This window comes from Thermobia domestica, chromosome 6 (assembly GCF_964235325.1).
Source record: "Thermobia domestica chromosome 6, izTheDome1.hap1.1, whole genome shotgun sequence".
NCBI classification, from domain to species: Eukaryota; Metazoa; Arthropoda; class Insecta; order Zygentoma; family Lepismatidae; genus Thermobia; species Thermobia domestica.
The window spans coordinates 186,118,054-186,133,314 of record NC_137459.1 but is presented as its reverse complement, the minus strand read 5'-3'; the positions used below and the strand labels follow the sequence as shown (position 1 = coordinate 186,133,314).

The window sequence follows — 15,261 nt, the reverse complement described above, 5'->3', positions numbered from 1 at the left end:
TTTACAGTTTATTCAATATTTCCAGAAGTTCTAGACTAATATCCAATACTTGAAAAATAAAGGACGAAGTTGATGGCATGTTAGAATCGACCACAAAGAAAAAAAAAAAAAATCAGAGTATTACATATTCGTAGAAGATTTTGACTTTCACAGTTCTCCCATGCTGATCATTCGTTCAGGCTACTTCAGTCCTTTTTACTTCCTTCATAGAGCCAACTTAAGTTAGTATTAACATTCAATGAGTTTAATTGATAACTACCATTAATTATAATAAATCACACATATATGTCAAAATAATGGATGCACTTAATACTAAACCTACATTTCACTCACACACCCATTCATACAGGACAATGTATACTTCGGGTTGTATTTGGTTGAATTAAACTAACCTAACTACAATGCTATAGACATTTATTACATTTCAATAGAAGAAGATTTAGTTTGACATAACAGAAAAAAAAAATTTAATACATGAAAAGAATGTTTCATAAACATGCACAGAAATTCGCTACTTGCAACAAGATCAAATAACACATTTCCCTTTTATATATATATATTAAAAGTTGAATTACATGAAAAGGAATTAAACCAAAGACGAAACAAGAAAAAAGAAGAAAAAAAAAAACTTCAAGGGTCAAGATATATTTAAAATTCAGTGCAATGAATACATATCGTTGCAGGCAAAAGAGAAAAAATAATTGGTTAATCATTCAAAAAAAAAACACTTTAGTAATATTTTATTGAGTCTTTGTCTCAATAGGAGACATTTCGACGATTTTATGAGTCTTTGTTCTCACATCGATAATAGCTCCTTTTTCCAACTCTCTTTTGCACTGTGGTTTGTGTCCATGAGAGTGTTTAATTATTTTTGTTTTAGCTATAGACAAATAGTCGCTTCATATCACATATATATTTATATTTCTCATTTTGTCACTCGACGCACTCAATATAAAATTTCAAAGTTTATCAAGGTTAAAAAATTTTGAATCCAGTCACAGACATTGAGAACATATTTCCATATTCCGGTATTCACATTAAGTTATCAACTAAATTTCTCTTCATTAAATTTAAGACCAGTAATTTTCTTTATAGTATAGATCTTGTAGTCAAAAGATTCTAGTCACTGAATAGTTAAATTTCTGATCGTAGGAGAAGGATTTGTTTCAGAGTCTACTGATAGAAGATTCGTTGGTGGGGCACACTGTTTCGTAGGTTATTAATTTCACTTTGATCTTGCGAATAAATTTGGATGAGGATTAGGGTTATTTTACTTATCTTACGACCTGCTACTCGTTTTACTTACATGCGGTATTTAACATTATATTCAACTTTAATAGTTACAAACATCAGTAACCACTCAACAAAATGTAATTTATTACAATATACGCGGTAACGCTATATGTCACAAATAGTTGGTAAAGGTCGGGTGTCAAAAACCTATGGCAACCTAAACAAAACCAGGGTAAATACCGAGCCCATTACATGCATACTCATATATATATATATTCATATTATTCAATACAATAAATTTCACTTTAATATCCATCGTAGTATTTCGTCGACGTTTAAATTCTACATAACCGTTCATATTCGACAAGTATTCATATTTTATAAATATTTATATTTTATTGGCTCAAAGACAAAACAAAAACCCTGACTATCAACATTCAACTTTTTCCTTCATAAGGTTGCAACATTGTATTTCATATGAATAAACCCGATAATCAATAATCATTTTCAGTTTACTAAAGATCCGCGTAGATATACAAAAAAAAAAAATAGCTGGTGTTATTTAATGAGTTGACATAATAGGTGGAAAATGCAACAAATAGAGCAGGCACGTAACTTTTAACACTATGTAAGTACATATATAGATGTATATACAGGAAAAAAATCAATGTTATTCGAAACTAGTGGGCCCAAACTATTAATACATACACACTATATGACCAATCAATAGAAATAAAAACCAGAAATCAGTAATCAATTGATATAAGTTGTATGATCAATGAATAACGAAGGTTTCTAGGAATCTGAAAGCATAGTGTACCTTCTCGTCAATTTCTCCCGTGGTGGATTAAATATCGCGAAAATGGTCCCGAGTTGTGCTGCAATACCTCCACGAATTGCATCCCTCGATGTCTCAGTTAGTACATACGATCGAAATAGGTGATATGAAATATTGTACGTTTTCATGAGTTTCAGAAACCGGGGGGGGGGGGCAAGGTTGAAAAATTAAAAAAAAAAAAATCTCGAAGTAATGAAGACAGAGAGAGATAGAGAAGAAGGAAGACGAAGAAATAGTGGCGCCAAAGACTTAAGTGGGAAATAACTAACGCTACAAAGACAGAAATCGAATTTCGCTCTCAACAAAATCCATAGCCAAAATATTCTTAACATGCCAAAAGGGTGGTCTACTCAAATACGTAGACTCAAGGAACGCCCTGCTGCCAAGGATGCAAGTTCTGTGTCCATCAGATCCCAATCCCACAAGAATTTGGTTGTAAGATTGAAATCCGATCCCCGTATCCGGCCCAAACCAGCAGGTTCCCGGAAATCGTCCGGAAGGTTAGAGAAGGCGCTAATTTAGAATTTCAAGAAAAGAAAAAAAAATCATCCGACCTCTTGGAAACTAGAAGATTCCAGAATAGGTATGAAATTAGAGTAATAGCTAAGGTATCCCTAATTAGTAATTCGCCAAAATTAAAAAAAAATTAAATAAATAAACTGAATTTTGGATCGGTGATTTCAATTACCGAAACATCACCGATGGCTACCCAGCGCAGACATGCCACCGTCTGGGACGTCGTTAATTTCCCTCATCTAATTAAACTAAGAAAAGACATGAAAAATACTTAAGGGGACTAGGGGTCGACGTCCGGGTACGCTAATGACATGAATATTAATTTAGTAGCAGTTAATTTAATCGGATAGTCCGAACTGAGTTATATGAACACTGCACAATAAATAAATAAGGTAAGCAACAAAAAAAAAAAAAAATCTCGGAGAGGCAATGAATGTTAAAGGTATAAATGACCGAAACCTGTACTTTTCGATGATCACAGAATATAGCAGTTGGTTTTCTTAATTATCATTTCTGTCAACCTTTAGAAGTAATTCCCACATGATGCTACTCTATCTATTGAAAGGCTTAAGATCTGGGGCTGTTGTTAGGAGGTACATAAATGCAAAGTAACACACAATTCCCAACTATAATTTACTATCCAAGTAGCAAACTCGGTTGGATGAATGCACTGGTGTGGAAGTCAAAACGCGAGAGATTTTTTTTTTTTTTTCTCTTTCTTTCTTCGTAAACATATTCATATTTTCACTATATAAAATTCACTAGGCCTATCCATTTAAATATAGGGGTCATCATTTCATTCATATTATATATCATATTATTAACATATCATTACATTCATTCATTATCTACTAATTTTCGCACGAAGTAATATTTTATAAACACCCTATTTCGTACATTTTACACGCAGGCCATACACATATTTACATTACGCAGTAATGAATATATATATATAACTATCACAATCTATCACGCTCAAACCACCACACGATCACATTCATCGAACCACGTACTCTTTATTTCGAAGCACCCAAATTGTATTTACCTTGCAGGTTTTAAAAAAAAAAAATCATACATGTATTTACGGAAAGTTAAATTGTCAACGATTAATCTATTTCTGATTTGTTGATAAAACTGAAGCAACAATGGAATTTTCTACAGCTACGGGAAAAGAGAATTTAATACTACATTTTCAAACAAACAGTAACAGCATATGGGTTTTACTTCTATTAAGAAAATAGGTGTTCTTTATTTCAACGGATTATTCATTAACTACTGGACCTAGCAAGCTGAAATTTTCAGTACAGTAAGATCTCATGCTATTTTATGCGAAGGTATACTCATCCGAACCGAAAACCATGTCCACGGGAAGTAATTTGAGAATAACTGTCCAAAATCAAACAATCTAAATCACTAAGTCATGCGATGTCGTACTGTCAACAAACAATTGACTACCGAAAACTGACGCTATGGCGCTGTAGTGGAGGCATAATTTACCGTGTACTGAAATATATACTTGTACTCATTAATCAGAAATTTAATATTTACTCTGGTTTATTTATGTTAGAAAAATGGTACTAAATTAAAGCATATTTATACACTGTCCAAATCGAAAATTCACACACTCACACAAAACTACTAACTACATACACCACTGTTAGTACTATACATAAAGACAACTAACTAAACTAAACATGCACCATTTAGTTGCATGCATGTTGACGAAAATAACCTAACACATTAAATTTAAAATACATTACTCCCTCGTCGATATATACAGTCGGCTCTATTTAATTTAAAGGGGGTCAAAAATGAGAAAAGTAACACTAGGTCCAATTGACCTGACCAATTGTTTACATAATGATTGCCAAAAATTGATGCCCGGGGGGCACCTTAACGAGGTTTATGGAGGGACCCTTCCCCTGAAAGGGGAAAAGGCCCTAAAACGAACAATAACTAACCCATTCCCCCGCTAGAACTGGTTCAATTTGGAAAAGGGGATAGGAGCCCTTTTAAGCTAACTTAAGCTGCCATTATGATTATTTACAGTACTATCAAACCTACTACATACATGCGATTACTGAATAAATAATAGAAAGTCACATTTACTTAATACACGAACAACATGCACCAAACAGGTCGTAATTTCCCTAATCCCTACTTGAGTTTGAAATAAAAAAAAGTAAAAGTCACTCTTTCACTGTTGTCTATTCTCGATAGGCAGCAAACATGGCTTCCTAGTAAACAGAACTGGAATTTGTTATTTCACTGAATTGCAGCTTCTTTACCAAAATTTGCGGATTTTTCGGGCTCCTATTCCGTTGTAAATCTTTAACTATTGAATTACATTATATGTTACCTTAGTTGTCCTTGGAAATTGGAATTCTTCCCGAAAAATATGTAGCACAAAATTCACAAGCTGCTCCTTGTAAGGTGTCTTCGATTGTTCTGATAACATTGCGCCGAAAAAGCCAGAGGTAAGAGAATTCCTCCAATCAGAACGAAAACTTTAGCCGCGGAAATTACAAAGCAAATAGAAATTTGGTAAATCCAGATATAACCGGATCTGAAAGTGACTATGGACTACTGAGAGGGGGTGAGGGAAAAATTAGGTACCTGACTAAATTCTACATTGGTCTGAAATTAAGAAAATTTATATCCAATGACAGAACTATGTTTCGGTATGACGTCAGAATGGTAAACCTGGAAACTTTTCAACTTATATATCAGAAAATGGGATTTACACTTAATCAAAATGTAAATAAATATATTATACAGTGGGAATATGGTTACTAACGAAACCTTTGGGTTCATTATATTTAATTCGAAGTAGAGAGAGTAAATAAATTGTGTAGCTAAACCGAAATTGAATAAAAAAAAAAATTACTAGGTACAGGGTGTGTAAAAAAAAATTGCCATTACTTTCAACTGTAATGGTACATTACAAACTGTATTCCAAAATCCTTTCATTTGCGTGATTAGCTATCCTCACTTAAAGCAGGACTCCGATAACATCGAAACTAGTGGAAACTAAAATGGAAAGAGGTTGGAATTACACGTGCATCGAAAATGAATTTACAATTGGATGGATTTAAAGAACATAAATTTGTTACACACCATTGGTGGAAAAGACAAATTTGAAGTTAGCAATTTAAACAAAAAAAAAAGTATCACAAAAACCGTCTGAAATCTTAAGAATTTGCATTTTAAATGTTTCTAAAATCTCATAATCGTCTACGAGGGACGTAGCCAGGTATCTACCCGTGGCAGAAATTGTTCTGCACCCACCTGCTGCTGTGAAAGATTAAATATATTGTCAACATGCAATAAGAATAATGTCACCGGAAAGCACAACGGATATAAATACTGACTAAGCCTTCAAGCAACACAGACGATTATAGACCTTCTTCAGGGTACCTTTAATATTAAAGCAACAAACAATTAAAATATCCTAAGGGTTCACATATACAATATTTTTGATTCTGTAACATATGCAAGAGAATTATGTCAGCAATATCGAAGAGGGGAGAGGATAAAACGCAACTTCCTTCCATAGGATAGTGATACAGTGTTAAATAAAATCATCTATAGGAAAAAGAAAAAACAAAAAATACTAATTGAATATGTTGTATTTATTGGAGTTTCCACAAAAAGAAATAAATATTTAAACCCACAAATAATCACATTCACCATGCGATATATGTACTGAAAGCGGTATGAAGGCACTTAAAATTATTATGCCCTTATTAATATACGGCTTTCTCACACTGTACTATTGAAAGCACACAACACTGTAATGATCACTTTGTGGACAAGTAAGAATTCCGTATGGTATGTTCGACAAAGATGATATTTCACAATAAGAAACGCTGGTAATAAACTGCATAATTAGGAGCGCGAGTAACTATAACGAGCTACTTCTACGGAGTACACGTATACATTAATTTGAGAACTAGAAGCTTTATCTACGTTGGGTTAAAAAGATTAATAAATAAACCATTTGAGAACGCTCCAAGAGCATTTCCAGAACAAACTGAAAAAGAATGAGAGATGGAGCGGGAAGGATAACTGAAAACTCGCTGTAGAAAACAATGTAAGTGCCACCTTGAAATTGTTTCACTTATTTTATTTTTTGAATACGTTTATGACTTAGATTTTCATACTTCGTTATATGCTAGGTTGTAGTTCTAAGCAATAGTATTTTCTATCTTCTTGACGCTTGAGCACAATTTACTATATTTTGTCTCTACTGTTACAGTAACTTTTGTGTTTGGCACTTACAGCGAGTCTTCAACTGTGATCTTTTTTTCCGCACCTTCTGTTTCTCGCAAAAATTCCCAAAATATGATCTCTCTATGACTTACGGTTCCCGAGATATGGCTTCTTAAATCTCCCGAAATTCAAACTTTTTTGGCCAATATTTGGGGAACGGTGGCCAGCTGGCTAGTGGCCACCGGTTAATATTGGTACCAAAATGTTTACCATCCCCTTAAGTACTGATTAACACCAATATCATCTCTCTATAACTTATGGTTTCCGAGATATGTCTCCTTAAATCTCCAGAAATCGGCCATGTTTTGGCCAATATCTCTGGAACGGTAAGAGTGATGCGAAAAATTCCATCACTTTCTCAGATAGTTTTTGATGCTTTATCGAATAAAAGGCTCAAAATTGAAAAAAAAAAAAAAATCGCAAATAACAGACAGACAGAGAAACACAGACATGGAGAATTCAGTAATGAACTTTTTAAGTTCGTTGAAAATAAAAACGTAGTTCGACAGCAGTTATTTGATGTCTGGGATACTGATATCACAGGAAGTTACGAACTAAAAAACACTGTACTGACACCAATTTACAACAGTTAATGAATCCAGAATGAATTATTTCTAGTTATTGCTTTCCTCATTTATCTACGTGACGGTCTGTTACGAAATATTTGTAGCTATAATTATATCTGGCTCAGTAGTTAAGTCACTCTTGTCGAGTTATTTTAAAATTCTGGAATTCGAAACTAGTTTAAGAGTCACTTATAATTTAAAAAAATAAAAAATAACAATAGAAAGTATTATCTTGATATACTTACCTCTTGAGGGCAATCAAAGAAGAGAACAAACAAGAAATTCACTTTATCTGCCATTTCACGATTCCATCCCTCTAGGTTGTTTTCATTTCGTGGAAAACCATCAATCAGAAATTTACTTGATCCGGAATTAAGCATTGCCTGCAAATAACACTTAATGAAACTAACATCGCTACTAAAGAAATCAAATAAATAAAAATCTTTCAGTTTTCATAGATTAAAGTTTCCTATAAGTGATGATCCATTTGTTAAATAATAACAATATCCAAAATTTTGCCCTCTAGGCTCAAAGGAACGCATAATAAATGCAAGTAAATGCTGGCAGAATAATTGGTCACTAATTGCGAAGTGCATAGAAAGGGGAGAAAAAACACGAATATGATACTATCCAGAAGAAACTCACGTCACCTGAGTTCGCACTTGTGACTCTTTGGGTAAGTGCTTTATACTAACACAGGGCGCTCCCAATCGTTACTTAAGAAAAATATGACCTGAGGTAAATCTTACCAAAATATTGAATCTAAAACCTAGGAAGATTGAAAAGTCTGTACATGGGATGTTGCATCACCAAGCAAGAAATCATACTAAGACTTGCAGCGATGACATTAAAATTTATTACCCTGGTTTTCCCTCAGTCACACTAGGAAATAAACATTTAATAAAGGTCAAGGCTAGTTTTTAGTAAGCGTTCTCGGATTATCAGCCAGATGAAGATATTGACATTAGACGTTTCGAATGCAGACATTGCATTCGAAATGTCGGATGTCAATGTCTTCACCTGGCTGATAGCTCGAGAACATTTCGATGGGTATCTGCGCAAAGGTGATATGTCCATTTTTCTTCGAAACTCAGGTTTTGGCTGATGTGGATAATGCCCGAAGTATTTTTGCAATTGGTGCACATTACATTAAAACAAAAGAACCTCCAGTAAATATTCCATTAATAAAAACAAAGTTTTGCATGAACCTCTGATTTGTGAGATGCATTGAATGTTGTCATCTGCAAAAATTACGGCATGGACATATCACCTTTGTCCGTATACCCATCGATTTACTAAAATCATATCAGCAAGAAAAATTCAATTCTTTCTTCAAAGCTAGTTCTTTTTCCATCCATCTCTTCCATTAAGTCGGTCATATATCATCAAATACTCCATCTAGATATTGTATCAAGAGCTTCATCTAAGTGCAATTTGAACGTGTACGACACTAAGTTGAATGCAATTTTGGGGTTGCTTATAATATTGTTACAATTGTTCTAAAATAAAACTTCTTCCATTTCTATGTAATATTGCATAAAACAAAACAAAAATAAATCACCGTGCGGTGGCGCTATAACTGAGTATGCGTAGGCGTTGGAGGTGGTTGAAAGTCTTATTTATGCATACAAGCAACATCCTGTTTTATATAACTATAAAACTAAAGCATTTTAGTGTTAAGTACCGCATATGGTCTCATAAAATTACAAAATTTAGAGAAAATTACCACAATTAGACGAAATATATGTATCACACCAAAAAATATAAAATATAGATCCATAAGTATTTAGTGAACAACAAAAAAAAAAAAAAAAAAAAAAAAGCATAAAAATAACAAATATTTGAGAATAACAATTACTAGTAAAGGAGGAAAATGAAACAGAAGTAATTATGAGTAAGGTACAATAAAACAACTACAATCAAATAGGAATATAGTGTTGAAAACAGGTTAATGTGCCTGCCATCAGAGGAAGACATAAGCGCAACCTTAGTCAGTCATTTCTTTCATTTCTACAATAGTATTCTTATTCATTATAGTTACACCACCATAAAATACAGACACACGTCCAAGCAGCCTAATAATTGAATGAAGAAATGTAAACAAGTGCGCAAGGAAATTCAGCTTTGTATTTGATTGTTTACAATGCGTACAAAAGTTTTAGCCAACTTATTTGACTAAATTACCATCAAAGAAAAGTTTGATGTAAAATTTGATGGAAAACTATGATGATGTATACGAATACTGAATATGTTGATAACTTTAGAAAAGCAACGATCATGGAAGCCGAAAATACGTGATGAAATCAAGTGTTCTAATACTCGTTAAAATTCTGTCACTTTGCGGTAATTTACATTCAACTTATATTCAAGTTCTGATTTCCACTGCCGCAAAAACACTTGACATTTCAAACGAGATCCAAACAAAGGCAATCAAATATACTTCTTTGTGAATTCAAATCTTCTCGATATACAAAATATTTACATATCATTTCTACTGTGTCGAGTGAATAGGACTGCGTCCTACAGTGAAATTTACGGTTACGTAGGCGGTAGATTATTACATAGAGAACACTCCTATTGAATTGGTATACAAAGAGTAGTCAGAAGAAACGTAGGGTGGAAATAAGGCAGTATTTCTTCCAGTAGTCTAGTTGGAAAAATTCATAATGATTGATTTGAGAACTTTGACATTAATCTCAGGCACGGTCAGAGTGATTTCAACTGACATACTGTGATGTGGGTGGGATTTTATTTCCTTTTAGTTTAACGTCCCATGACTATGCACCGAGACAAAGGGAGACAGTAATGAAAGAAACGATGGAATGAAGGCAGTGAGAGGAAATGAAAGAAACCCATGCACACGATGTTTGCGATGTGAGATGAACAGGGAACTGCCATATTATTTTCTGTTGTTCGCCCACGAAAGAAAAAAAAATGTACGAACTTGTTTTAAAATATGGATATTCATTTCACTTGGAAAAGTTTTCTTTTTGACTACTAATGGAATTAAATCGATGATATCGGAATGATGAAAATCTTCGGTTCACTATTATTTTTAATTCAAGCTAAGGTGTCAATATTTCCCAACATGATTGCGAGAATACAGTATTTAGAACAGAAGTGGGCGTCCAGGTTTTATTGAACAACACTATGCAGTGGTAAAATATCCCCATTCGAACATCTGGAAATGGATGTCTTGGAAAAGACTATTGGAAAAATAAATAACCAAGTAGCATAACGACGTAAAGGACAACGAAAAGTAAAATGAAAGAAACAGAACACGGGAAGTACCATCCTGTCACAGGAAAGATAACTAGAAAATTTAAAACAAAAAAGAAAAAAAAATCAGATTTGATAAGAATTTATAGAAAAATGAAATCTGGAACTTTTACATCCCACAGTTATGCCGGCTAGGCTAAAGGAGACGGTGATGAGATGAACGAAATGGTAGAATGAAGGAAGGAGGAGGAAACGGGAGAACCCCGAGAAAACCCACGTACACTGTGTTTGTCCATCACAAAGCTCACTTGGCAAGAGCTGGGATCGAACCAAGGACCTCGTGCACCACAGGTGAACGCTCTACCACTGAGCCACCACGGCCCCAACCATTTATGGAATTAGGTGGGAAGGTAATGGAGAACTACCAAAGAAAGGATTTATGATGTTGTGCTCTTGTAAAATTAAAAAGCAGTCATAATGGTGTGCAAGTGATTCTGAGCACTGTGGTGGAAAAAGTAACAAAGTAGAATTTGAAGATGATAGGCTATAACAGTAAGACTAAAGAGAAAGATTAAGGATCTGATTTAAGAACAAGAAATACGCACCAACCACTACACATTAGAGAGAAATAGAAGAAAATATATTTCATAGACACAGTAATTATAACCAACTAATTATAATGTTCAGGAGGACAGAAAGATAGAAGAAAACGATCGTTTAAGAGAAATAAATAAATAAATAAATAAATAAATAAGTAACGAATAATAATAATAATAATAATAATAATAATAATAATAATAATAATAATAATAATAATAATAATAATAATAATAATAATAATAAGAAGAAGAAGAAGAAGAAGAAGAAGATGATGATGATTAATATCCCGGTGTTGTTGTTGTTGTTGTTGTTGTTGTTGTTGTTGTTGTCGTCGTCGTCGTCGTCAATGGTCAATATTACGCAAATTTATTGGTTCAGGTTCATGAAGCAGTCTTATGGAAGCGACGTGGGAAGCCCAGCTGTTTACGGAGGACAACGCGACGGTTGACACGGTGCGAGTTTCATGGAAGGCTTCAAAAGGTACAGGTTTTACAGAAACAGATCATCCATCCTATACTTCATCCCTGGTCCCGAGCAACTATTTTTTTTTTCCAATCTGAAAAAAAGAGTTAGGAGGCCGGAGCAGGGTGTCTACTGGAATACCAGAAAGTAAATTCATGACTTTTTCATGACTTTTCATGACCTTTTTGTTCAAATTTTCATGACCATGGCGATAAAAAATTACCATTAGTAATAATAAATCCCTACCATCAGTGGTGCATCGGAACTATGCGGGTTGCTAGTCTTAAATATCACTTATTGTGAATCTTAAAGAAAGAATCTAAAATTCTGTCGCCTTGTGCTCGAGCACAGAATAGCACTTACCTAAATACCTGCCTGCTCTTACCAGTGAATCACTCTATATTGTATTTGAAGTTTTAATTCTGAGTATAATTATCCATCTAGCAGAAATTTTTCTGAAATTAAGCACTCAGAGAACTGCCCAAAGGCAAAACAAATTATAAAAGAAATTCGTTTTAAAAAAATAGATCATCAAATTTAAAATCTGCAAACTCAAACGAATAATATTATTTGCATAAGTCTAAAGGCCCAAAAATACACAATTTACATTTCTTAGAAGTAAAGAAATAGCAGATCAGAAAGTTGGACAGTAAAAAGTTGTTACTATATTACAGAGACTAGAAGATGAAATGGAGAGCAGCTAGGAAGACAGTAAAGTAACAGTTAGCCAGCACTAACTGGTGGGGGAAATTCTCACAATTACTGACCTGATACAACTGTTTCAGTACATGCAGTATGAGGTATAAAAGTATGAAGTACAAAAATATACTCTGAGATTTCAGATTTTCATGACCAGTTGGGTAAATAAAGGACTTTTTCATGGCTTTCATGACCACTAAGCAAAATATATGACTTTTTCATGACTTTCATGACCAGTAGACACCCTGCGGAGATTTGAAGATGAGAACGAAATCACGACGGCCGTGGAAAGCCATTATGAAAGCAAAGAAAACAATATTTTGTCGGCGGTATTAAAGCATGTATGCCCGATGTAAGAAATTTACTTCACTCGAGGGAGATTATATTGAGAAACTTTCTTTTTTCCTTTCTTGTAACTTTTCTTTGATTTAATGGTTTGGGCCGCGAACTTATTAGGCGCTCCTCGGGCAGTGGAAGTACTGCATAAAGCTGCAGAGGAAGCTGGGGTATCTCGAAGATAGCAGGGTTCAGAATTCATGAGTGAGTAACGGTACGAGATTGAGAGAAGGTGCATTATAGTGCAAAGATCTTTCTGCACCCGTCAATGTCTAAAATTCAGTTACAAGTCTACCATGAACGAAAACCTACGATAGAAAACATACAAACACAGTGATAAAAGCACTAGGGTAAAATTACTAACACTGGGATATTAATCTTCTTTTGCCGGGACTACACGGCAAGAGTAAAGAAAGATCCAAGTTGGAATGAAAGACAAAAGAAGTGAAATATTTGTTGGGATTGTCAGTTGGACTGTAAACGAGAAATGCGTTTAGTGACAACAGACAAGCGACAAACACGTAGTAGGAAGCAAGAAATGAGTTAAGTATAAACACTAGGACAATCACCATGTGGCTAAGACATGAAGGTGACGAAGAAACATAAAACTTGAGAGATCGTTCGGTGGTCATCTCCGAGCGGTGTTAGTAAGTCTGCTGGTAGGGCAAAGTCAGCTCGAAGCTGAACATGATTAGGACAATTTACAAGCACATGCTCAATACTTTCTCTAACTCCACGGACCGCACAATGGTGGTTTTTCGCCACGAAGAAGAACCCAATCCAGCTGCCAGCGCTTATGCGACTGAGAAGTGAATAACGAATGCAAATCCGTGCCGCGTAGAGGAGATGAAGCGCTCTTCCTTCATGAGCAGCCACTTTTGCTGCACAGTCTGCCTCTTCATTACCAGTTATGCCAACATGGCTCCGAACCCAGCAGTTGTACCTCATATCCCTGTGCTAATAATCTAAAGGGTGTTTCAGTGAAAAAGCCGCAATTTTGAAGTGCAACAACGTATTTTGTTAATGACCATAGTAAGAGAAATTTACATGGTATGATAAGTGAAAGACTAAAGTTTAATGTAACCCATGTTCGAAGTGTTCATCCTGACGATTGGACACTTAACTGACCCTGATGCACATGTTATCAAAAACCTTTCCAAGGGTGACGTGACTAACTGCTACCGTACACTGCTCAATGTTTGCTCTTAATTCATCTAAAGATTGGGGTTTAAGCTTGAATACCTCCTGCTTGAGCTAACCCAATAAAAAAATCATAAGGGTCAATGTCTGGGCTGCATGGAGGATACTCTAAGCCTGTTCCAAAAAACAATGGATAGCGATTAGAGATCACACGATTGCGGAATTTTGTGTGAACGAAATTAAGGACAGGTTCTGTTGTATGAGGTTTAGCTCAGTCCTTCTGGAACTATTGCCGACGAAGTGGACACCTTTCATGACGAAGGCCAGGATAGACGTAATGCTTAAGCATTTCCAAATAATTTTCTGATGTGACAGCCATCAAAGAAGAAAGGTCCTATTACGGCATGCCACGTTTTTACACAGTACACCAAACTAAAACCTTTTTTGGGTGCAGAGGTGTTTATCATTTTATGCGGATTTTCTGTTGCCCAAAATCTTACATTTTGTTTATTTACTTCGCCTGACAGATAAAAGTACGCTTCGTCTGTACACTACAACTTTCCAAAAATGTCTGAGTCATCAGCTATTAACGCACTGAACTGATTTGCAAAATGCAGACGCTATCTTTTGCATTGTCTGTTAATTTTTGAAGTATCTGCATTAGTAGGGGAACATTTGCAGGTCTTTTCGCAGAATACGCCAACATGATGTTACGGACATAGCGTTTTTTAGCTGACAAACGTCGCAGAGATGTTTTAGTCGGGCTATTCAGAACAGATGCTCACACTACTGAAATACGCTGTTCTGCACGCACAGTTTGTCTGGATCCCCCTCTTCGAGGTCATGTAACATTACCAGTTTTATTGAACTTATCAACATAACGCCATATGGACTCGGTAGATGGTGCCCATGCACAATGATTCGCCAGTTGGAATCGTCGTTGGACACCAACAAGGGAGCGTTTCAATGAACTAAGCCACCAATGAGATCTTCTGCAACGTATCTACGGTCCACCATTATACTGGACTATGCAACCTAAAACCAAAAATTAAAAATATATATATATGCTTTGTTTGCTGATATTACTACACTATTATTCAAATAAATTTTGTAGCCGCTGGAAATCAAGGCTTTTTGGGTGAAACGCTCTGCATAATATGGTAAGAGGATTTACTGGACGAAATGATGTTTAATTTGCACATCAACGAAGCTAATCATAACACTTTGAGAGTTACAACAGATTAAGATACTGCGTATATGACATGAAGAGATAAGAAAGTTTGTAAGACTGCAACCAATTCAGCAGTGAATACTGAAGGAAAGGTGTGCAATTTAAAATCTTAAATACGTGTAGGTGAAAAAAAAATCCGACAGAACCAG

The 15,261-nt window shown here is 34.9% G+C and overlaps 1 protein-coding gene across 1 annotated transcript in view; it reads right to left on the bottom strand.

Annotated features, from left to right (window-relative positions):
* The window catches only part of LOC145688360 (UMP-CMP kinase-like), a 119,231-nt gene that overhangs the window by 50,465 nt on the left and 53,505 nt on the right, over positions 1-15,261 (bottom strand). Inside the window, exon 4 of the mRNA XM_081762509.1 lies at positions 7,671-7,808. Coding sequence (XP_081618635.1) covers positions 7,671-7,808 — 138 coding nt within the window. The remainder of the gene's footprint in view (positions 1-7,670; positions 7,809-15,261) is intronic.